This window comes from Pelodiscus sinensis, chromosome 10 (assembly GCF_052426305.1).
Source record: "Pelodiscus sinensis isolate ZL-2025 chromosome 10, ASM5242630v1, whole genome shotgun sequence".
In the NCBI taxonomy this organism is placed as follows: domain Eukaryota; kingdom Metazoa; phylum Chordata; order Testudines; family Trionychidae; genus Pelodiscus; species Pelodiscus sinensis.
In genome coordinates, this window is record NC_143061.1 from 7202134 (window position 1) to 7227516 (window position 25383).

At 46.3% G+C, this 25383-nt stretch overlaps 1 protein-coding gene across 2 annotated transcripts in view; it reads left to right on the plus strand.

The window, feature by feature from the left end:
- Positions 1–25383, plus strand: part of AP2M1 (adaptor related protein complex 2 subunit mu 1) — a 42182-nt gene that overhangs the window by 12488 nt on the left and 4311 nt on the right. For both annotated transcript variants that reach the window (XM_075938119.2, XM_006138455.4), the window contains 6 exons: positions 3678–3790; positions 14187–14452; positions 15947–16029; positions 22056–22191; positions 22328–22469; positions 25079–25198. In XM_075938119.2, coding sequence (XP_075794234.1) covers positions 3717–3790; positions 14187–14452; positions 15947–16029; positions 22056–22191; positions 22328–22469; positions 25079–25198 — 821 coding nt within the window. In that variant the 5' untranslated portion in view covers positions 3678–3716. The remainder of the gene's footprint in view (positions 1–3677; positions 3791–14186; positions 14453–15946; positions 16030–22055; positions 22192–22327; positions 22470–25078; positions 25199–25383) is intronic.

The following is a 25383-nucleotide window of genomic DNA, read 5'->3' on the forward strand; positions in this document are numbered from 1 at the left end:
AAGAGCTCTTTCGAAAAGGGCATTCTTCCTCATAATTTGAGGCTTGCCAATGTAAAAAAAACAAGTTGTGTGAATGCAGAACAGGGACGTTTTTTGGAAGAAGAGGCAATCGAAAAGTTTAGGTGCCCTGGTTGCTATTCACAGAATGGTCATCAGGGCTTTCTTTTGAGAGAGCATCCATGTAATCTGGACATGCTCTTTCAGAAAAGCAGCCTTTTTCAATTTTGTTTTGAGGTGTGGATGCTCTCTTTCAAAAGAAGGGTACATATAGACTGCATGCTAAGGGATGTGAAAGTGTAACAGTGCACACGATTGACTGATGAGCCTGGACTCATTGGTTCATGTTCATGGTTACATGTGGGTTCCTCGTATACGGGGGAGAAGCCAGCTTAAAAACTGGCTTCCTGCATGCATCACTCCCAGAGAGCTAACTGCCACCCCATATGTAACTGCTGCAACTTTCAGCAGCTATGTGGTTATTTAATTACACACATGAACATGCCTAATCTGTTTTGTATACGAGATTTGACAGTAAAGTTGCATTCCTACAACTTAATTTTGTTATAGGTATAGTATCTGGGTAGACCTAATGTTTGTCCAGATGTGATTTAGTAGTATCCATAGTGCCATGACTTGAAGCAGTCATGGAATGAGAGGAAAAGTCCTTTCATGATCAGTAGCTGGTTAAGAAAGGAAACAGGATAAGAATAAATGGTTACTCTTGCCTATGAAAAGAGGCAAATAGCTAGGTCCCCTGGGATTCTGTAGTAGAACCAGTGCTATTCAACATGTCTAGATCTGGAAAGAGGTAAATGGTGAGGTGGCAAATTCTGCTATATATCCCAAGTCACTCTAGATAAGGAAGTCCAAAGCAGAGTGCAAGTATTACAGAAGAATCAGGCTGTCTCTACACTACAAAGAAAAGTCAGAAAAAGATGGACAAATTGTGGTTTGCAATTTGCGTATCTTTCTCCACTGTTCTTCTGAAAGAGGCTTTTCTGACATTGGGCCTGTCTACTTGGGGCCAAATGTTGTGGGGGGGGAACCCTCTTTTGGAATATCCCTTCCTCGGAGAACAAGGTTTCCCAAGGTTGCTAAAAAAATGCATCTGCTTTTCTGGAATTGTTTTCAGAAAAGTAGATGCGTTCCTTGGATGTGCTAGAGCTTTTCCGGGATACCAGAGGTATCCTGGAAAAGCTCTATAATCTAGATGTACCTTCAGAAGTCAGTGACTGGGCAACAAAATGGCAAACTAAATTGTGTTGATAAATGCAAAGTAATGCACACTGCAGGGGAAACTGATCCATGCACAATTATGTGGAACATCTGCACGGTTTGCAGCAGCTGTCAGTGCTAAGAACCCTTAGGAAAGAGGTTGATACTATGTCTGCAGTACATCCATGCCTCAAATACTGCATTCAGTCTTGGTTGCCCTAACTCAAATATTTTAGAACTAGAAGATTGATTGTGGTGGTGCTCAGGTCCTTAACACAAATATGATTTAAATGAAGAAAAACAAAACTTTGCTCTGGGAAGGGGGCTGTATGCAGGCTGCCTAGGGTAGGGATGTTAAATATTGGCTAACGAATTCTTATTGGTTACGTGACTATTCTGTAGTTCCTGGGGACAAGGCCAGCAGCAAGTGCACTCTGGCCCAATGCCAAGGAACCCCCTGCCATTCTGTGCTGCTGCCCCTATTAGAGGCAGCAGCGTGGGGTGCCAGGCCAGAGCTGGCCGGTGAGGGGAGCCAGTTTACAAACTAGCTTCCCTCATGAACTGGCTGCCTTTTGCCCTGCACGGTTGCCTCTGATACAGGCCTCTGTTGGGGGTGGGGAGGGGGGGTTGGTCACAGCAGGGGTAGGTCCTGGACCTCATGCAAGCCAGAACTGAGCTGGGCTGCTGGCTAGCCTGCTAAAAAAAAATTACTGGTGGGGTAATGTGTGTCATCTAAGCATTAACTGGCTAGCAAAAGCTTATTGGTTAATCAACTATAACTATTAAATCCCTAGTCCAGAGAGAGGAAACCTTAGCCCTCTCTCAGTTCAGCAAGTTGAGGCCAGGTGAGAAGCACCCGTCCATGGCTACTACAGCAGGCCCAGCTTGGGGAGGGTAGATACAAACAAATGATCTAAAATACATAGTAAATAGTTGTCCCTTTCTCCATCCCACCCCAGTGGAGGTATAGCTGTCCTGGTCCCCATCTCTGGCATCTTGCTGCTTCTGTGGACATTCTACAGTATAACTGTTCTTGCTAGCAGACCCCTCCTTTTCCATTTTTAGGAGAGACCATACGTTCCAGGTATATTCCATTGTCCTGGCACAACCAAATCCTTACCTTGCTTTAAGTTGTAAGAGGAAGCTGCATACCAAAGCTGGTGGTCCTACCTCTTAGTGTTTAGCAGGAGTTCTTGGACAAACTCAAATATAGTATATTGGAAAAGGTACAGAGAGGCAACTTTATTAGGGAAAGGGACATAGAATAGCTTCCATATGACAGATTAAAAAGGACTGGTCAACTTGGAAAAGACAACTAATGGGAGACAATGGTTTCAAATCATGAATGGTATGGAGAAAGCAAATACATTATTTACGCTTTCATGAAACACAAGACCTAATGAAATTGACAGGAGGGTTAAAATTAAAAAGTACTTTACACAATGCAGACAACCTGTGGAACTCATTGCTGGGGATATTGTGACAGCCAAAACTATAACAAGGTTCAAGAAAGAACTAGACAAGTTCATGGAGAATAGGTTCATCGATGGCTTTTTGCCAAAATGGTCAGCATGCAACCTTGTGCTCGGATTGTCCCTGAGCCTCTTCCTGCAGGATGTTGAAACTGGATGATGGGGGATGGATTGTTCAATAATTGCCCTGCTGTTCTTTCCCCTTGAAGTACCTGGCATTGACCACTGTTGCAAGACAAGATACTGGAATGGATGGACCATTGGTTTAACCCAGTTGTTATGTTCTTAGTTTATGAAGCTTTACTAACATTGAATTTTGTGTTGGGACACTTTGGACTTGTGAATTGGGTTGAGGTTTAGTAGTGTAATGAAAGCCATAGATACAGGACAGTGAATTTTGTATACCTATTCAGTGTAGTCAACAGGTACTCAAAGTGCAGGATAGGAAGATGGACCATTCCTTGTAAAACAGCACAGATTAATGCATTACCTATACTCTGACAGTGGACTTTTCTGCAGTAAACTATTGAGTCAATTTGGAGAGACCTTTCCATTATTTTAGGCAGAGTCCACATAGAGATTGGATTCAGAATGGACCAACTCAGATAAAAATGCTTTGAGATACCAATATGATGATGTACTTCATTTCTCTCTAGGAATACTAGATGTTATAATACTGAGCCCAGCTCTTCTCTATAGCTGCAAGCAATCATGTGCTGAAGTGGCTTAATTAACCAGTTTAACTGGGTAAATATGTTTATGAATTAAATGTTGGCTGGAGTGGCCCCTAGGAGTTAACCAGTGAGGTGTTAGTAAAGGGTGAGGCTTACCAGTTAACCAGTCACATCCCTAGTCCAGAGTTACTAAACTACAAAGTTTGTTTCAGGGTGACAGATCCCTATTTACTTCTCTGAATAATAGGAATTATGCTGTGCAGTGATATCAGCTATGCTGTATAGAGCCTAATACTCCCTCTGTCTGTCTTCTCAGGTCTTATGCAATATGGAAAGAGAAGACTAAGGTTCCATCATGATCGGAGGCTTGTTCATCTATAATCACAAAGGAGAGGTTCTAATCTCTCGAGTCTACCGTGATGACATTGGGTAAGTACCTTGGCTCCAGCATAAAGCTTCTGCACCCTAATCCCACTCACTGTGCAGAAAATATTCCAGAGCTGTCTCCCCTGCCTCAGCTGTGCATGCATGTGAAACCCTTAACTACATTTAGAGGTAGCATACTTTATCTTTTTGACATACTCTAGCTCTGTTCCAGAATACTGGTGTCCCTCAGGTGATGGTAAAAGATGCCCTGCTAATAAGGCTGTGCTTCTCCTACAAACTTACTACTTGCAGTGAAGCTGGTAGGCTTGCCATTTACTGCTTCTGCTTTAACTGCATTTGAATGTGTACCACATACCAGGCTTAGGGTGCAGGTGCTAGTCTTTCCTGCAATCATGGGGAATAGTAGGGGGTATGTTTCCATTCTTGGATATGGTCACACTGCCTGCAAAACTCTCGGGCAAACTTTGCCCATGTAACATTCAGATTCCTGGGACATCTGGTGTAGTGTGTGTGTGTGTGTATATATACAAGAGGTATCTTGTATACAAGGGGTAATCTGTCATTGTGATTCTCAACCAGGTATGCGTATACACTGGAGGCATATAAAGGCCTTCCAGGAAGTAAATAATCTCCTTTAGATATTTGCTTAGTTTTGCAACTGGCTACATAAAAGGCCTAGAAGTCAGTACAGGTTTCATACAGCCAAAGTGAGGAAGTAAGCAATTTTCAGTAACTGCTGTGATGCTTTTGCTTTCAAAATCAGACACATACAAAATAGTTTGTGTACCCCAGGTTTTGCCTCATTTAAAATCTGACCCCTGAAAGGGGTCCAGAAGTCAGGAAAGGTTGAGAACCTCTTGTCTACAGGGCCCAGCATACAGTACAGTCCAAATGCTTGAGTCAGCCCATCATATCCACTGGCTACTGCAAAAATAACACCATTTGAATTTCACCTACAATAGATTTGACACTCGCTTTACCTGGCACATCTGTCAGGTTGCTGCTGCCCTGATGCTCTGTTTCTGGCCTCCAGATTTATCAGTTAAGGATCCAAAGATCTAGCAGTGCTTAACAAGAAATGTTTGCTAGTGTCTCCTAACATGGAAACCAGATAGAAGCATCCCAATTAAAATAGCAGTTGAACTTTCAAGTGCATGTTTATCCTAAAAACGATTGCACAAAGCCCCTCTTTTTATAAAATGAAATTCTTGCCTCTAGTGAATTCTAGCTAATGTTCAGCATCAACAGATTGGAATTGCATAATCCAATCAGTTATAACTTTTCAAATCTCCTGAAGGTCATAGGACTACAAGGTTGTGGTTTTTTTAGTTAAACCTGGGCTACAGAATCTCTGGTGCCAAAGAGCCCAGTTTTACACTTAAATAGGCTACTTCTAGACTGCATTGCTTTTTCAGAATACCAGAAGTATCCTGGAAAAGCAATGCTGTATCCAAGGAACACATCCCTTTCTCTTCTTTAAAAAAAAAAAAAATATTTTGGAAGAACAGATGCTTTCACCATCCCTGTAAATCTCATTCTATGAGGAATAAGGGATGTTTCGAAAGAGCACTTTTTTTTCTGAAATTTGGTTCCGATTTAACAGTGTAGTCTAGATGTAGCTATAGTTGTGTAGGACCTCTAGCTTGAGAGAAGGGAGGTTTGCTCTGCAATAAGCAAAGTCCACATTGATGTGGAAATAAAGTTGTGTGGGACCCCATTACTAGTCTTAAACAGATTCACTTTATTTAAGCTGCTGCAGACCAAAGAAAGCTCCAGAATGAGACAGTTTGGGTAGTGGGACTTTACGCTTGCCTCATGAAGTTTTGCTTTGTTCCAATCCAGGGATAAGAGTGGTGACTGCTTCGCTCATGAGAGGGCGGGAGTAGCAACTTAACACAATACACTGAAGCTTAATTAGCTGACAAGTTTAAAATGCATCACTGGTCAGTCGCTTTCTATCTTGTATTAAGGATGGGATGACTACTGTAAAGATGAATACTCTAAAGGACAACGAGGTTTTGGAAAATCTTGAAATGGAGAATCTTTGTAGTCTGGGAGCAAATTAGAAACCTGCAGTTTCTCAGTATGAAGTATTTTGCAAGCCTCACTTGACAGTGCAGAAAATTCCACACCATGATGTATGTCCCCTTCTTTCCCTGAATGGCTGAAAAAGCTACAAATAGGATATTATGCAGAGAAAGCTGGTTCATGGGTCACTTAAAGGGCATCTAGTGTAAAAGCTAATAACAAGGGTGGTGCTGCTCAGGAGGTAAGCTCTTCAAGTGTCAGCCTTCTGTTCTCCTTACTGCCTTGACCAGAGCTTTCTTATTGGTACCCAGTTTTAAGACTTCTAAGGTACGTGTGAACTTACAATTAAGCTGGGTTTGTGCTCATTCTCTACCTATGTTGTAAGTTCTATTGGTTTTTTTGTTTTGTTTAACCTCAGAGTATCTGCATTATGTATTGGAATCTGCCATTAAGTTGGGAACAGATTCTAAACAGTCCCTTACTTTCAATTGCTTATCTTCTAATCTTGTGTGTTCTAACTTAACTAATTCTGCGGTTGCCTCTGTCAAGTTAGGCAAAACATGAATTTATCCTCTTTTAAAAAGGAGACTTACACATAATGAGAGCCTGAAACAAAGGAGGAAAAAGGTAGAGCCCAATTTTTCCTTTGCAGGCTAACTTTTTTTAATGCTCAAGTGCTATCTGGGAGAGCTTTGTAATATCCTTCCCTTTTTTGCTCATGTGATGGCACAGAGGACAATGTGTCTGCATGAGTTTCAGAATTTTCTAACATACAAAAATAAGCAGCCCTTAGAAAGTTTTGAGTGATCTGCTGGGTACGACTCACCTACACTAATGCAGACTGTAGTGGGGGAAGGGGTATGCAGTTCTCTCCTTCATATCTTGATATTTGCAGGAGTTTCAAGAATTCAGTTAAGGATATATATTCTGCACCCACTACTTAAGGATGCTTTAGCTCAGGGTGGGGAACCAAAGGCCAAGGGGCTGGATACAGCCCCCAAGGCTCAGGGCTCTTCTCATTCTCTCTTCTTCACTGCTGGGGGAGAGGGAGAGCCCACATTGACACACTTCAGCCCTCCTGCCATCTCTCTGGAGGTCTGGAACACACAATCTACTAGCCTGGGCCCTGCTAGGCTCTGGTGTAAAAGGGGAATGTGGGGAGTGTTTTTTTTTCTCCTCAGTTGGGGGTCATATCATTAAGGTTTGGGGATTTTGGGGTTTTTTCTTTGATTCTTGTGCATGGCCCCCAACTGACTTTGTTTCCCTCAGTGGCCCCTAACCCAAAAAGGGTCCCCCATCCCTGCTTTAGCTGAATAGCGTCTATTGAAACACTGATGTGCAAAAGGTGATAGCTGGGTCTCAGAGCCTAACATGCAGAGAGGCATGTGTTTCTTGTATGGAGAGTTTATCTTGTGACTAGAAAAAGCTGCTGTCCGAACAACAGAAGGTGGCAGTTCTGAAGCTTAGACCAGACTTGTGAGTGGCGCTGTGATCGCGCACTTGGGTTGTAGCACCACTTAATCACATTTGCCCCTCAGTTGTCATGATGGAGGGGCAGCTGGGCCAAACATCAACAGCATCCTGTGTACCAGGTTGCAGCTAGTGGAGCCAGCTAGTCCTGTGGGACCAAAGCTGCCACTGCTGGGTAAGCACATAGTGGATCCACTCTGTGGCTCACTGCAGGACCCTATGACACATTCATCATGACCCCCGTAGTTAAGAAATACTGACCTAATCCATTAATTTAGTACCTTGCTAAGCAAACTGACTAGCCAGCCTGAACCTGTTTAACCTCATTTTACTCAAGGGGAACTCAGACCTCTCCATAGCTGTGGAGATCACAATACTGTGTCTGGATTTTCAGTAACTTCCCTCTTATAAATAAGGAAACTGGAGCCCAGGCTTAAATTCCTTGTTTTGAAGGAACTATAAAATTACTACTACTCCTTAGTAACGAGACTCTAAAATGGGATGGCCTTGCCTGGGCCTGTATATATGTTCAAGCGGCTAATGTGTCTGAGTGGACAAGATTAGCTTTGGTGACAGGAGCTGCCTGAATGCAGGATTTCTCAGAATTTGAAGCAGTTTTGCAGAGCTGCAGTGTCGCTGTCTTGTGACTTCAAAACTGTTAAGGATCAACTCCTCTTCCAGTAGGAACGTCACCTAGCTTTTAAAGTGCCCAAATAACTGGGGATTTCTTCTGTCTGTATCTGGGACCTGGTATGGAGTTGACTACTAGCCCACATATGCTAACTTTTAAAATGGTTGTCACAGGTTTGGTAGCAAATGTCCTGTGCAGTCTGTTGCAAGTGAGCAATTCAACTAGTGTCACTTCTGCTCTGCTGTGCTGTGTAGTTAGCCTCAATGGCAAGCTCTCCTTGTTCATATGCAAAGGCATGTCTGCTTCAAGCTTTGCTGCCCTATCTCTAGCAGTGTGTTAAAGGGCAGCGTCAAAAGAGCATGGAATTCTATCCAGTTAAGTATTCCAAAGGAAATAAATACTGTTCGAAGCTGAGTCTGGGTAAGAAATGTTCCAATCTTGTTGCTAAAGCATCGCTGGATCAACTTGGTATCCTAAATCGCTATATTTTGACTCTCCTGGAGCCTGTGAGTTCTTGTTTCCAAACAATCTTAGCCAAACAGTAATATAAATGCAAAAATCAGCATAATGCCTCAAGCCCTTGTGTGCTGAGAGGTATGCATTCCACAAACGATCACTGCTGGTTCCCTTATTCCCTGCATGCTTGTCATTAGGAGACGTCTAACTACTAATGAGGGTCTTTCGGTTCAAGAGTTGAGACCTGCCGACAGGATGCCCTTCTTTGGTGGGAGAGGGTTGATACTAGGGGGGAGGGAGTGAGACTTGGGCTGCTGTTTGTGGACTCTGGGAAATTGGGCTCTTGTTTGGCCCTTTGCTTCTGCCAAATTCAGTGGAAACTTGAAACCAGCTCATTGAAGGGAGAAGCTCAAAGTCATTGCAAAGTAGCTAGAACCCTTCCCCTTGTGCACATGTAGAATCTTAAACTGCATATGGGAACTAGCTGTCCAATGGCAGTTAAGTAACCGTTGCTTTGAATTTCCTGGCACTTCTCTAGTTAACGATCAAACCTTAGATTTATTTGCTTGCAACATCACTCTAAAAGAATGGCTTGAAACAAATGCATGTCGTGCATCTGTCCATGCAATGTAACTAGATGCATGCGTAAATGGTTTCCTTTCTTAAACTTCATATCAAAATACAAGTACAGTGTGTTCAATTTAGGATACCATGGAAAGATTCACTAACTTTCAAGTGCACTGTTTGTATGGTTAACTTCTGAAGTAATACCGGCATCTAAACGTGCAGGTCTCGAGGTTGTACCATATTCGTGCCAGGTATCTGTGAAATGGCAAATTGCATGCAGCCTCTAATTCTTGAGCAGTTGGTTCAAACCATACTTGCTCTTGTGCTTTGTGGTGATCACACTCGTTCTTAGTTGTGCCAAGCTAATAGCAAAGTGCAGCATCTGAATGTTCTTGAGGTGCCATCTCTCTTCTCCTTAACGCTCTAATTCTGGTTCAGCCCATTCGGCCCAAACAGACTTTCAGGAGGGAATGTTGCCTCAGTCACATCAATAATATCACTCCTCATGGTAGGGCAAATCTAACCTCTAAGCAAGCTACTCCATTAGATGCATCCTGACACTTTGGCGCTTCTGAGTTCTTGGTGTCTAACATGTTTGTGATACCCAATTTGCATTCTTATATAAAGTTTAATAGTGATAGCAGCTTGGGTATGACACTCATAGTTAGAACTGCAACTAAACCGCACATCTGTTGGCACAGACAACTACTGGGTGACCCCACTGCATGTTAAGTTTGTCGGCAGTGGCTTCACTACTGTCATAGCTTTTGTATCTCTGAATACTCCTGGGGGAAATCTGCACCATTTTATGTGCACATATTATTTACTGCAGATTTCTTTGCTTCCTTGCAAAAAACGACTGTCAGGAAAGCTGCAAGAAGGAATCATGCATCACTCCTTAGTAGTACAACATCTTAAGCACCCAGAGCAGTTGGCAGAGGTAAATCACTGTGGGGAATGGGGGCACCCCAGCCAGTGGCTCCTACTCTGACCAGGATCATCTGCTAGTCCTGTCTGGGTTATAGATGGGAGAGGAAAAGACTTTCTATTCCTCTGCAAGGAGTGGTTGGGGCTGTTGGACTAGAGATATAATAGTGTAGTCCGGTGTTTTCAATTTTATGGCCATAGAACCCTTAGCCCCTAAACAGTCTAATATATGGAGCTGAAAAAGTAGTCCACAAATTGGTGGTGGGGATAAAGGCTAAACAAGGTCATGAGATCAAAATGTAGTTTAATTGCACATGTTTAAAAACAAAAATCACAATTTTATCAATGTTATTGTAATGGAATTTTTCTGTGGATCCCTTATTTTCACCTTGTGGAACCCTGGGGTTTTACAGAACACCATTTGGGAAACACTGGTGTAGTCGGTTAACTGACAAGCAAAAGCTTATAGGTTAATGCTATAGACTACACGCATTCCACCACCCCCCAAAGGAAATTTTTTTTTAGCAGGCTGGCCAGCAGCCTGGCTCAGTCCTGGCTTGCAGTGGGTCTGGGACCTACCACTGCTGCAACTGTGCATTTAAAGTGTATTAGGAGCTAGGCTGGCAGGGGGCCTGGCTCAGTTCTGGCTTGCACCAGGAGCGGGAAGACAGACTGTGCCCCCCTATCCCAGACAGGGGCTGCTGCCACCCTGCGCTGCTGCCTCTATCAAATCAGCTCCTGCCTGGCACCACACACAGCTGCCTCTGATACAGAGGCAGCAGCAAGGAGTGGGAGAGGGCTTCTCTGAAATGGGCTGGAGCATGCTGGCTGCTGTCCCTGGTACTATAGAGTAGTCAACTAACAGATTAAAAATTCATGGGGCTACTTGACCTATTCAATTAACTGATATATTTAGCATCTATGTTGGACCCTCCTCCAGAATTTTCACCCCAACAAGCTCAGCATCCTCCACTGCTACTTCAGTCGGAGGGTTCGCTGTATGGGGAGCTGCTCCCCCAATCTGTCTAAACTGCACCCCATTGAACCTCAGTCTTTGCATCTGGTGCCTCCTCTGCTGCCTTGCTCCCTGCACTACCTTGAGCCTCCACATCCCAACCTTCACACCTGACCGCCCACTGGCTACAGCCAGATCTCCACTTCCCCACATTAGACCCCTCTGAGCCCCCAAAGCCTTTATCTGGAACTCCCTGCAGTGAGCCTCTCTGCATCCAGATCTCTTCCTCCCCCCTTCAGCTGCCTGTACCCAGACTGTCCCACACAGAATCCTCACCCTGCATCTGGATCCCCATAGCCTAAGCCCCTCAACTCTTGAACCTGCCTGGTTGAGCCCACTTGTCTCTCACCTGGGGCAGAGGGACATAGCTCCAGGGTGTTACTAGAACAGGCCTTGTGCTGTCAGGATCGGTCCAGCTTCAGCACTGAGTCTGTGTCCTATGGATCAAGGGGGGACTGCAGGGTGATCTTCCTCCTTCATGCAGCCAGTGGCCTGTGTTCCCCTCTGCCATGCTGCAACCTCTATTTATTTACAACTTGGTGCAGAATGCCTTCAGGAGTACATGAAGTGCCTCCATCACTTGTAACTGGAAATGGGGAGGGGGTGCTGTTGGTCTCTCCTTATCTCTTTGGATTCATTGTGCCTTGTGTGTGTTTCTAACCCTTTCTCTTGTTGCTGTCACTCCTCCTTTCTTCGCTGGCGCCATTTCTGTCCATCCCATCTCATTGGCTGCTGTAGCAATAGGTAAGAGATGCGTGGCAGGCCATGACTGGCCCTACAAAGTGGGGAATTGAATTGCTAAAATTTCATTCGGTTGAGGCTTCCTCTCTATCTTGGCCAGTCCATGACTCTTGTGGCTAGTATTAGTGGGTTAGAACCTAGGAATGGCAGGGTTAGCTCAATCCTGGGTTTAGTACATTGCAGGCTTTGAGTAACACTTCAGTATGACTGAAGAATTTAAGTTCCTTAGTATGAGAAGTAAATTTTTATAAGCCTTACTCCACTGAGACAAACTAAACTAGTATTTTTTCAAAGTTCTTGGGCAGTAATACTTCAAAACATAGAATGCGGTGCTTTTTTGTGAGTACTGCCCAGTACACAGTACCGGCACCTCCAGAGCTCAACACCTTTTTCCCTGGAGTACCGGCAGCTCTTTCTTTAAAAAAAAACAAACAAAAAAAAAAAACAAGCATGGATAGAATGTAAATGGTGGTCTGTAACTTAGTCCTTTGTGAGGATGGGCATTTGTTACCCAGCTCGCTAATGTAAATTCTGCCCAGTATCTTGACTACTAGAATGGAAAAGCATCAGAATGGCGGGAGGTGGTTAACACCTAGCAGTCTATTGAAGTGTGTTTTCTGATCCTTTGACATAGAAGAGAGTGCAGCAGCAGAGGAATTGAAGGCCAGTTATATGGCTTATAGCTCATTGCTTGGTGTACAAACTGCAGTTCTCAGGCTTGCATCAAAATGTAAAAAGCCTCCCTGACTTACTCCCTTGATTTCTGATCTTAAGCTTCATCTTAATTATGTCAGTATCAGAGGGGTAGCCGTGTTAGTCTGAATCTGCAAAAGCGACGAGGAGTCCTGTGGCACCTTATAGACTGACTGAAGTGTAGGAGCATAAGCTCTCGTGGGCAAAGACCCACTTCGTCAGATGCATGTAGTGGAAATTTCCAGAGGCAGGAATAAATATGCAGGCCAGGATCAGGCTGGAGATGATGAGGTGGATCCAATCAAGGAGGATGAGGCCCACTTCTAGCAGCTGATCTGGAGGTGTGAATTCCAAGGGAACAGGACCTAACCAGATCAGCCATACTGTCACTGGTACATTCTCCTGCACATCCACCAACGTAATATATGCCATCATGTGCCAACAATGCCCCACTGCTATATACATCGGCCAAACAGGACAGTCCCTATGTAAAAGAATCAATGGACACAAATCTGATATTAGGAATGGCAACATACAAAAACCTGTAGGGGAACACTTCAATCTTCCTGGACACACAATTGCAGATCTAAAAGTAGCCATCCTGCAGCAAAAAAAACTTCAGGACCAGACTTCAAAGAGAAACTGCTGAGCTACAGTTCATCTTCAAGTTTGACACAATCAACTCTGGATTAAACAAAGACTGTGAATGGCTCGCTAACTACAAAAGCAGCTTCTGTTCCCTTGGAATTCACACCTCCAGATCAGCTGCTAGAAGTGGGCCTCATCCTCCTTGATTGGATCACCTCCTCATCTCCAGCCTGATCCTGGCCTGCATATTTATTCCTGCCTCTGGAAATTTCCACTACATGCATCTGACGAAGTGGGTCTTTGCCCACGAAAGCTTATGCACCTACACTTCAGTTAGTCTATAAGGTGCCACAGGACTCCTCGTCGCTTGAATAGTCAAACTGTCAACTGTGCAGTAAGGATATGCAGTAAGGATATTAAGGCAAAGGACCAGAATAGTAGTGCATCATGCTGGGGTTAAGGGGAATGACAGAGCTACGCAGGGGAAGCTGGCACTGCACTGTGCAACTACACTAGTGCATTTCCATTAGCATGTTGTACCATTAGAACCGTAAAATCCATCAGTCAAATGCTGTCTAATTCAAGTGTAGTAGGATAAGGGAAAGTGTGTGGACTGGAAACACATGTAAAGTGCTCTAATTCACCTGGTTTGCGCTTCCTCATTAATGCTTGCTGGGTTCTCATATGAAGCAGATCTGGGAACAACCCCATTCTTGACCTGGCCTGCTTCTCTATTAGGCAAGTGACTCGTAAAATTTGTGTTTTTTTTCACAATGGCATGTGATTTGACAGTCCCTTCCAAGAAGGGGTTGCTGTCAACCTAATCATCAAGCAAGCAAAACATGTGCGGAGGGAGGGGGAGATCAGGAAGTAACAGGCTGCATTTGGTTAGAATTGGATTTCACTCTAATTTGGTCACAGTCTGCTATGCCTTTTGGCCTCTGACAGTGCTAGCAGATGAGGGGAGCACTAACAAGGTGAATTGAGAGGAAGCCTCGTTAGGCAAGTTGAGAAACTTCCATCTGCCTCCAGATGGGAATTGGCATAGAATCTTAGTCCAAAGCTTCTTGGAGTTCCAGCAGGGCCTTTCCTTGTACTTCACATAGTATACTACAGGATTTAACATGGCTAACTGTTCCTGAGCTAGGTTAGACCCCAGTAGCTATAGTGTCCCAACACCCTTCCTGATGAGGGCCAGGTGCAGGTAGCTCAGTAGGCAACTGGTCAAACAGTGTAGCCAAATCTGCAGGGTGCATATGGAGTTAAGTCTCTGTTTTTGTGTTTGTTTGTTTTTTTTTCTGCCTCTTGTGATAATTCTCTAGGCGGAATGCAGTGGATGCCTTCCGTGTCAATGTCATTCACGCACGGCAGCAGGTGCGTTCGCCCGTCACCAACATTGCCCGCACCAGTTTCTTCCATGTCAAGCGTTCCAACATCTGGCTGGCTGCTGTCACCAAGCAGAATGTCAATGCTGCTATGGTCTTCGAATTCCTCTACAAGATGTGCGACGTGATGACTGCTTACTTTGGGAAGATCAGCGAGGAGAACATCAAGAACAACTTTGTGCTGATCTATGAGCTGCTGGATGGTGAGGAGTTTCCCTTCTGGCACCTAGTTGAGACATCAGTTGATACTCAGGAGCCAGTTGGTCATAGCCTAGCCACATACCAGTGTTGTCTCTAAGTATCTTGGTGTAGTTTGTGTGGGGCTGGACCATACAGCTTCTACCACTGCGGTGAAGTTCCTCTGCATTGTCTTCCAGTGCTCTCAAGTATAGGGCAATGGTCCTTTCCCCATTCTCAGACTTAAGCTTTTTAGCTGTTCCTCGCTTGAGTAAAGAGATGAAGATGGCATAAACATGCACAAAGCAAATCACTGCTTCAGCAGCCATCATTGAATCTAATCAAGAGCTACTTGCCCTGTTCCTTACTTGATGTTAGTGCAAGTGTGGGGAGCTAACATCTCAGTCCTCTGAGGAGAGAGTGCACTTCTGTTGGTGTATTATTGCAGTCTTTTATATGGCTATTCCAGGTACCTCCTTTAGATGCTCAGTGTATTTTAAAGGAATCTGCTTGGGTCCATGGAAGCTAAAGAACTGCACTTGAGCTGATTCTGGGACCTCATCTTGCCTAATACTAATGTAAATCTAATGCCTTGACTCTCAATAGCCAGTGTCAGCTGTTTCCTAAAACCAAGTGCCATCTTCCTCCAGACTCTGAATCAAAAGACTGAAACCAGCATGAGTATATTAGCATTGTCACCTGCCCAAAGGTGACTGTGCTCAATAAACCCTCTATAGGTCCCTCTTGGTGGAAGAGGAGAAACTATAGATTTGTACTTTATTGCCATTTCTCTTGGATGTCAGGCTGTGTTTGATGCCCAAAGCCCAGAATGGGAACAGTTCCTGCATGCGCAGTGTTCTGTTATATTCACATTACAGGTTTGTCATCCCTGCTGGACTTTGTGGGTGGTCTGCTCTCTCCTGGAGGGGTTGAGTGCATTTTTTTTCTGTGTGGCTAACAGCTGTTTCTCTACTCTGCTGGCTCGCCTTGCGGTATCACTACTCTGCTGTTATTTTTTTAGGTTTTGATTTTTATTACATCTTCATGAGAAAATCAAAACCTAAAGAAAATGCTGCAAAGATAGATTATTCTGCTGTTGGAAAACCCTCTTCACTGTCCCCTGGATGTCTGTGGATAGACCCTCTTCAGTATCCCCTGGATGTCTGTCTTGGCTTGCTGGGATCTAGACTCTGAAGTACAGCCCTGTGAGAGCTAGTGAGCTCCTTGCTTCCAGCTAGACAAACCTTCCTTTGCCCCCAGACTGGCTTAAATTCAGTTCCCCAGACAGGCACTGCAGTTAATCCAGCAGGGCTCTGTCTGGTGCCAGACTTGGGCTGCTCACATGTGCCCTGCTTCAGAGGCTTCAGTCTCTGTATAGGGGCATGGGCATCCATGTGCCAGTCCTTTCTCCCTCTAGCAGTGTTCAGCCCTGGGGCTGCCTGTGTTGGAAGTGACTTCTACCCTGCAACTCTCCTGTCTTGTGGATTCTTTGAGCTGATTTATTCTTTATCCTTCTGTAGAAATCCTGGACTTTGGCTATCCTCAGAACTCTGAGACAGGGGCCCTGAAAACCTTCATCACTCAGCAAGGCATCAAGAGCCAGGTAAGGAAGGGGATTCGGCACATAGAGCAGGGATAGGACAGAGCAACCATCTTGGCATCAGTCTGTTTGAGGAAGTGTCACGGTCTATCTCTTGGGGGGGGGAGGATCCATCTAAACTACAGTTTGACCATGAGATCCAAGCTGCTCGTGATCCTGAGCATGGAATAAGGAAGCTGCATAGATGGAGGGGAGGACCTGAATAGTGTCTCTCTCCGCTTACAATATATTTGCTCAGGCTCTTATTTTTCCTCCCACAAGGGTGGGGTCTGAGCTGCCCCAACTCAAATTGCTCCTTCACTTGCACATGCTCAATAGGCAGTGCAATGAGATCAAACTAAATGAGGCTGGCAGGTGGGGATAAATGTGTATCTTGGTAACTCATGGACTTCGCCCTGTTAGATAACGTGTTCATGTCCCTCTGCTAGAGCAGGATGGCTCCATCTCCACCCCTAGTCTACTCTCCACTTCTCAGTGTCTCAAGCCCTTGGGTACTCACCTTCAGCCTAATAAGTCTGGCTGTTCATTGTCCTTACTCTTAGCTACAGAACTTTGTGCTCGACTGAGATGCTGCCTAGTTGAGTCTTTGTATTATGGTCACACCTAGGAAGCCCCAGGCGAAGTTAGGTCTCAACTGTTAGGCAGTGTACAGATACTAGGCAGCGTTTGGCCCAAAGACTTTAAGTCTAGGTAGCACTGATTTATCCTCTTTGCTCCTATCACTTGATAGACGATCCTTCATGTGCCCCAAAAGGCTGGCCAAATGTTAGAGGGAAGCTTAATCCCCATGAAGGGCAGTGTAACCCCTTGCTGTTAAGTGACTTTTGGATTGTCCAGCCTGAAGTGGAGCTCAGAATTGGGCATGTTTGAACTTTGTGCAGACCCTGCATATTTCCTGGGTGAGCTGAGTCCCTTCTGAGGCGGAAGGGCCAAGTGGGATGAAAGAATTCTGCCTCTAGTGCAGTTGCAGGTCATGTTGGACCCTGTGGAACTGCTGAACAGTCAGCTCGGGTTCCAAATGGCCCTTCCTCTAGCAGGTCAATGAAATACTCTGGCTATGTCTACCTTTTTTTTTTTTTTTTTTTTTTTTGGAACATCCCTTCCACGTAAAATGAAGTTTACAGGGATGGTAAAAGTGCATCTGCTCTTCAGGGGGGAAAAAAAAATATCTAAGAGCAGACACATTCCTTGGGTGTGGCGCAGGTTTTTTCGGTATACCTCCGGTATCCCAGGAAACTCTGTAGTGTAGACATAGCCTCAATGTAGTTGAGGCAAAAACCATGCAATTCAGAGTGAAGGATGTCCCTTCTCTTCACTTGCTCCACCTAGGCAGCTTTGAAAGAAGGGAGGGGTCTGATGTCCTCAATCTGCATTAGCAACCAGTCTCAAACTTATTGATCTAGTCCATTTATTTTTGCTCAAACCCTCCAGTGTGTCATGGGGGAGCCTGCCTTGCTGTGGTTTTATGGCTTTTAGCTTCCTGGCTGCAGTCCCTTCACCTAAACTAACTTTCCCAGTCACTCCTTTATTTAAAAAAAAAAAAACCACCAACAGGAATCTAGCAACAGTGGCCTCCCCCTTGGCCAGCCCAGAGCCCTGCCCCCATTCCCTCTTGCACAAACTGCTGACTTGTACTCCAGCAGGAAGTAGCAAGGGCCAGATGTGACATTTCTGGAAAGGCTGCTCTTTCAGACTTCCTCCCTTCTGACCCTCACTGCTGATCACTTCAGCCTGCTGCAATCTGACCCGCACGGCAGTCTCTGCTCAAACTGGCTGAGTTGGCTCCAGTTCCTAGGAAGACTTAAAGCTAACATCTCCATCACTTCCTTCCTTAATATTTGAACTGTTTTTCATTCCTGTTTTTAGCAAATCTTCATGCTGTTGGGCAGTAAGTTGCCACATTCAGCTCCGACTCCATCACTATTAAGGATGTGCAAAGTTAATCAGTTAACATCACCCTTCATAGGTGATGCTTACTGGTTCCAATTAACTGAATGGGCTGGAGCAGCTCCATGCCCTGTACAGGCAAGGAGCTGCTCCAGCTCTGCAGGGCCCACTGTGGCTGGATTAGAGCAGCACCTGTCCATGACGGGCTCCCCTCAAATTGGTTAACTGCTTAAACACTGCATATGGTATACAGGCAGTCCCTGGGTTACGTACAAGATAGGGACTGTAGGTTTGTTCTTAAGTTGAATCTGTATGTAAGTCGGAACTGGCATCCAGATTCAGCCGCTGCTGAAACTGACCGCCAGTTCTGACTTGCATACAGATTCAACTTAAGAACCCCAAGCGTCCCCAAGTCAGCTGCTGCTGAAACTGATCAGCGGTTGATTCCAGGAAGCCTGGGGCAGAGCAACTCTGCCTCGGGCTTCCTGTAGTCAGCGCTGGTCAGTTTCAGCAGCGGCTGACTTGGGGACGCCTGGGGCAGAGCAGCTGGGGTGCTGCCGGGTTGGTCCAGTAGTGCCCAGAGTGGTGCTGCAGGACCAACCGGCAGCGCCCCAGCTGCTCTGCCCCAGGGTCCACAACAAAAGCCTGGTCTGGGGGGGGGGGAGTGGGGGGGGGGCACACTAGCTGCGCCTCCCCCCCCCCCCCCAGCAGACCAGGGACACGGGGAGCAAAGCTGCAACGGCAGTGGGGTGCCGCGCCTCTGAGGCTTTGCTCTGGCAAAGCCTCAGAGGCGCGGGAACCCGCTGCGGCTTCGCTCCCGGTGCCCCTGGTCTGCTGGAGACGGTCTCCAGCAGACCAGGGGCACCGGGAGCAGCTTTTCTCGCCCTGGAGGTCGAGGTGGCGGATCGCTGCCTGCGAGCTCCGGGGCGCGAGAGCCCCGTTCGTAAGTGCGGATCCGATATAAGTCGGATCCGCGTAAGTCGGAGACTGCCTGTAGTCTACATCTGGCATTGTAGAGGTTCTTGGATGGTATTGCTGGAGTCCTGCCGTATTGCTGGGGGATTTCATTCCTACCATTGTGCACTCTTCATCCTGAATGAAACCAAGGAAACTTTTTTGCTTGGATGCAGAAATTTGTGTTCCAAGGACTGCAACATGTAAACACTGAGACTAAACCTGCAAAAGCATCATGTATACAGGGCAAGGCTGAGCAGTTTGCTTTCCCTGTTTGTGACAGACGTTTTAGGCCTCTAATCTATCTGTAGTGTGGAAAAGGCTACCTTCAGTTCCAAATAGCCTGGCTTAGGTTTGAACTCTGGCTCCTTTAACACATTGAACCCCCCCCCTTACCTCATCTAGTGTCCAAAAATGCATATTGCCACCTTGCAAGAGCTGGTAGCAAGTGGATGTGAATGTATCCCAGAAATGGTAGGTATGAGCAGCTGTTGCTTAACAGCTTCCCTCAACAGCTCCCTGGGGATTCTGGAAAGGATCTCCAGAGTGACACAACTCCATGACAGGCATCAGTGTGCTGGGTGGCTTTGCTTCCAGTCTCTTGTGTACCAACACAAGGGGTATTCTGTTTTCTTTGGAGATCTGGCGCTACAACACAGCATGGTATAAATTGAATTGATCTGCCTTGGCAGAAGTTTGCACTACAGCTTGGCTCATCCTCTCTTTCATGAGAAACTAAACTCCGTTTTTAGAATCTTTTTTCCTAGTGTCTTTGCTTCTGGGCAGAAAAAGGGGGGCCAGTTTGCCATCTCTTTAGCCTCTGTTATAAATAGGAACTTCTAGGAAAAGAGCATCTGTCTCCTCCCCTCTCCCGGTAAATCCAAAAAGTGTCTTAACTTCCTACTGCAAGTCGCATCAGCCTCTCCCTCACTTCTCACTTATTAGCAAGTTCTGGACATTGTGCACCTATAGGAATTCTAGAGCTACAAAATGTCTGGCAATCCCCACTCTGATTTGGAAGCCTCTCTGCATTCCAGAGCCCAGGGTGCAGGCTGATTAGCACTCCACATGCGCCCACAGAGGATGGCATGCTGGGCCTATCTCTGTAGCAGCATGTTCAAAACAGAATCCTGCCACACCATGATATTCAGAGGATGTAGTGACTAGAGTAGCTGTGGTGCTGCCTTGGTGCCCAATACCTTTGGATAAGGCAGCTGTCCACCTCACAGGGTTTAACCACCTCTCCAGCTCTATTCATTGGAGGCAGTTGGGCTCTAACCTCATTTGGCTGCTGGACAAAAACAGCCACCAAGTGGCTTGGGCAGTTAGAATCCCATCAAAGGAACATTCTTTCATTTGAGCGGTGGGTTGAGCCATACACCCAGTGGCTTCCCCATGTGACAGTATCCTGCGCTATGGCTCTGATTATGTCATCAACCATGATTTGGATCTGAGAACATGTTCCACTGACTTGTGCCTTACAGAAATTGACACAGCAGATGCCTTCACAAACTGGAGCCCTGCAGATTTGTCTGCTGAAGCCTCCCCATTCTTGTCCCAGGCCTAAAATTGAAGTAGTTGCTTGGCAAAAATAGTCACAGGATTTAAGGATGCACATATGAGAAGGTGGACAGTAGGGTCCGGGTGAGATCATGGGATACCCAGCAAGGTATTCAGCAAAGTGCTTAGGGACAGTGCTCTGAAGATCTTGTTTTGTTCAACAGGAAGGTAATAGTCTAATGGCAACATGAGCACAACCAGAGATCTGTAACCTAATTAACAAGGAGCTTTGCATAAAACCAAACTTCTTGCTGTCTCTGTTGTTAGCTTACAATACTGAAGTCAACGAATGGTCCTGCAGCACCTTTAGAGGCTAACAAAAATGTAGATGGTACCATGAACTCTTGTGTGCACAGCCCAGTTCACAAAAGCTCATGGTACCATCTACATTTTTTGTTAGTCTCTAAAGTGCTGCAGGACCATTCTTTGAGGGTTTTTTCCAGTTACAGATGAATATGGCTACCCTTCAGGCTTAATACTGAGGTCACATACTGCCCCCTTGAGGCTACAGGGACATGAGGCAGATGTTGCCCTAAACATAGTAATTTTCCTGGAAGGACTAGGTGTCTCCCCCTAGATGTAGAGTACCTTCCTGCTTTCCCTCTGTGGTTGTGCTGAGGCTTGGCAGGCACCCGTGACTTACACTGGGGAAGTGCAGAGCCTAGACCTAGTGCCAATGGGTGTCTTGCTATGCAAGGCCTGGTTTCTCCACTCTGCCTGTCCTGCTGAGCAGACTGCAGGCTCCGGCCTTGCCCCTGTTCAGTGGTGCCTTGACAGGTCCATGTCTGAAAATAGTCCCTCCAGTTCACCATAGCCTGAGCTTACAGGATAGCCTTCATCTTGTGTGTGCTTACTAGCTGCCCAGGTAGTGACAAGCTAACCTACTTCATTCTCCTCCTGAGGTAGCCCTGAACCTAACCTGCCTCTCTCCTTTTTCCTCCCCTTTCCTGCTACTGACCTGCTTGCCTGTTAACTCTGTGTGTGCAACACTTGCTGCTATACATCTGCTTCCTCTCACTCTGCGTCTGACTGGACCTGCCTGTAGCACCAGGTAGGCAAACGTAGCAAATCCTTAATGCTCTTAGTGGTGCAGCTGAGTTAATGGGATTAAATGAAAGAGCAGCAGCTGTTACTGACTTCATGTATAGGTAACATGACATGGAATGGCTGTCCCCAACTTGCTTATGCTTGGGTGCCTCTTGCGAACCGTTGAAAACAGGGCTGATCCTGACCTGACATGTCTAAAACACAGAACCATGTCAAACTCCTGTCTTGTTACCTTAACCTGGTGGCATTATTCTTGCAACCAGCCATCATGGTTCAGTAAAACCTGAACTGCATTCTTGGTCTATGTTCCACCTAACCTGATGGAAAGGTCTGTCCTTGCTTCCTTACAACGGCAGAGATTAGCAGCAAATGTGTGAATCAGAGCAAGGAAACCCTTATGGGCCCTGCATACTATCTTGGCTATTGATACCCCATGGGGTATCATGACAGCACCCCAGATGAAGGCAAGAGATGCGTTCTCATGACTGCTTATGTCTTATATATTCAGCTGTTTATAAAACTACTATGCTGAATTCAGTCTTGTGCATAATCTCGGGTTTCCAAAAAAAATCTTCCTTCAGACTAAAGAAGAACAATCTCAGATCACCAGCCAGGTGACTGGTCAGATTGGTTGGAGACGTGAAGGGATCAAGTACCGTCGGAATGAGCTTTTCCTGGATGTGCTGGAGAGTGTGAATCTGTTAATGTCACCACAGGGTAAGTGGAAGGGCAGCAGGTTCTTGTCCCAGTGGATGGGTGTGGAATCCAGTCTCCCCAGAGGGCAGGAGCTGGGGATTCTGTGGGCAGCAGTCTACCCTCCCAGTGCTGATTCAGTGTGCTCTTCTCCACCCAGGCCAGGTTCTGAGTGCCCACGTCTCTGGCAGGGTGGTGATGAAGAGCTATCTGAGTGGAATGCCAGAGTGCAAGTTTGGCATGAATGACAAGATCGTCATTGAAAAACAGGGCAAAGGGACTGCGGATGAAACAGGGAAAAGGTAAGTGTTCGGGCAGGACTCCTTAGGCCCCAGGGACTTGGCAGGCTCTGTCTACTACATCAAAACTGGTGTGAGATCTTTCTTATATGGTGTCTGAGACCTAGATGACTAGTTCTTTCCATATATTGCATTGACAGTTTAGAGGTTTAAAAAGGACAAGCTGTCCTGAAGGCGGCAGCATAGAGAATCTTGCTGTCTTGGGAATGATCTAGTTCCAGGTCTGAGGTGAGCAAGAAGACAATCTGCTGCGAGTTGCACAGAAGCTTTGGTTGTGTTCTACACAAGGCACTGACATCAGAATGAGTAGCTGCCATCTGTTAGGTCCAGTCATGCCTGTGCCAGATTGGCTGCGGAGGGACCCAACTACTCCTGTGGCTGACTTCTCACTCAGACATGCTAGTGTGAAGTCAGATCTGTGGGAGGCTTTGATTCCTTCCTACAGTTGTCACCTGTAGGGATCCCTTGTGGAGATGTTTCCTCCAGAGAATCCTCAAGCAGCCCGTTGTGGCCATATAGAATGGAGGAGGGAGCACAGGCTCCTCTTCATGATTGCATTGCAGCCAGATCACTGACCTTCCGGCTCTGAGAATGACCAGTAAGACTAACATGCAGTGATCACCTGATGTTAAAACGGTCTCAGGGCGGGGTCAAGCAAAGGCAGATGATGTGGGAGCTGGAAGCTTCTCACCCTCCTGCCCTGGTGAACCTTGTGGCACCAAGGACTAAGTCAGTTCTGTTGCTCTCGTGCTGTATAGATAGGCTTGTGCTCCTCAGTCTCTCTGCTTGAGACAAGAATGCTGAATCGGACCGGGAGTACGGACACCAAGCCACTCTGTCCTCCCACTAACCACTGGTTACCTTTTTCTCTTGTTTTCTGCTGACCCCAGTGAATTGGGAAGGTAGATAATCTGCTTTTGCTGTGTGCACACACTCTGCTCCCCATCCCTGTCTCTTGCTTGGCGTGACTGTGCATGTGACTCAGACCTCAGACACTTCCCCAATGGCTCCTGTGGCTGAGCTGCTACCTGCTTCTCTTTCAGAACAAGCCAAGAAGTAGCCCTTCACTGACCCCTTTAATCACCTCTGTCCAGGAGTTACATTGGAGGTGACCAAGCAAAGCCCCATCTGGCCCTAGGTGAGGGACTACTGCTCTCAGCACTAGCAGCCATCTCTTTATTAGCACTTCTGAGCAATAGAGGAGCTTAAGTGGGGAGATGTGGTAGGAGTCTTCAGAGCAGGCTTGCCAACTGTAAAGCTGCCCCTCCAAGCAGGGGAACTCCCCATTGCAACAGTCAAACTGAGCCATCTCTGGCTGTGGCAGCAGGAACAGTGAATTCTGGTCCTGAAGTGCCCTATGGTGGAAACTGTTTTCTAGGCTCCAGTATATGCAGGTTTAAGGCACAATGGTTCCAGCTTTGCCAAACTTTAGTCTAGCCAGTCTCCCAAGTCCCAGTCTCTCCCTCATTCTCCTCAGGATTTTCCTGGTTTGGCTAGTCCAGCAGTGAAGACTTTCCATAGGTACATGGGAGGTCACCAGGACCTCCTATGGGAGCGTCTCTCTACTATAACACAAAAGAAGGGCCTTGAGCTTCTTATAAGAGGAAGCAGTTGGCAATCCCCACTGAAGAGGCCAATGTCAAGGCTGCATTACAAAGACTGTGTATAGGGGAGCAGTGACCAATCAAACTGGAATCTGTCCTTGTAGCCGCCATCAATTAGCTACTTCAGGATACAGATGAATCATAAATGAGGAGCAAACTGCTTCCCAGTCTGCTTGTACTTATACAACTCTCCCACTGACCATGGAGGCCCCTCAGCTGCCAGACTCCTGCACTCTGGGTTCCCTTCCCTGTCACCTTTGACTCTTCCTCTCATGTCTGCCCTTAGAGCTTTTGAGATTGCCAAGTGCCCCTTGTATCCTCAGAAGCTATAATGAGGATTTTCAGAGCGTTGGGACCTAGTTGCTCATTCCAGGAGCAGCATCTGTCTGGCTTCTACAGGTGCAGTGCTAGAAACTCAATTCCTGAGCTTAAGACCCATGGCAGGGAAGCATTGATCCAGCCAGCACAAGTTGGGCATGTGAAGGACAACGAGGAGGGGTTAGGTGCATAGAAACAGGCCCAATGACTCAAACTTCACAAGCTGGAGATTTGAGAAGAGATACCAAGTTCAGAGTGGAATAGCATTTTCCTGCACATAACACTTGCCTTCCCCTCAGGCTTCACTGCTGGGGGACCCATTTGGGTGGGGCTGGCTGAGTTTCCCATTGCCCAGTGAAGCAATGTTGACAGGATGGACTCCAGCATTGGACCCTAGGGCATACTCCACCTAGGCCTCGGTTCACATTTCTCACTTAGTGTCCTGAAGGTCTGTGGTGACTTGAGTTATTTTTTTTTTTTCACTGAGACCAGGAAAGTGTCTGAGCTGGCAGGCCTGTGTCACCTGAATCTCTTCTCCCTCCCCTTGCTCCCTCACTTCCTTGGTACACCCGTGATGGCGAAGTGCTCACGTAGACTACTCACTGCAAAACGCAGCCTGCGCAGAACTCACGTGCCCCACACCGTTCTAGGGGACTGCCAATTGCCCTTTAACTCTGTCTTGTTCTATAGTGGCAAACAATCGATCGCCATCGACGACTGCACTTTCCACCAGTGTGTGCGGCTCAGCAAGTTCGACTCTGAGAGGAGCATCAGCTTCATCCCTCCTGATGGGGAGTTTGAGCTAATGAGGTATGGCCACTGGGAAAGCAGAGCGTTGGCCTCCCTCACGGCTATAAGCCTCCCTCTATGTTGTAGGCTTCCAGCAGCTCTCAAGTTCCTTGAACACTAGTAGCTGGCCCGTTTTGATCCCTCCCTCCCCTTCAGTGGGCTTGGGTATAGATCCAACAAACTGAGCCTTGGGAGGATATTGTTCA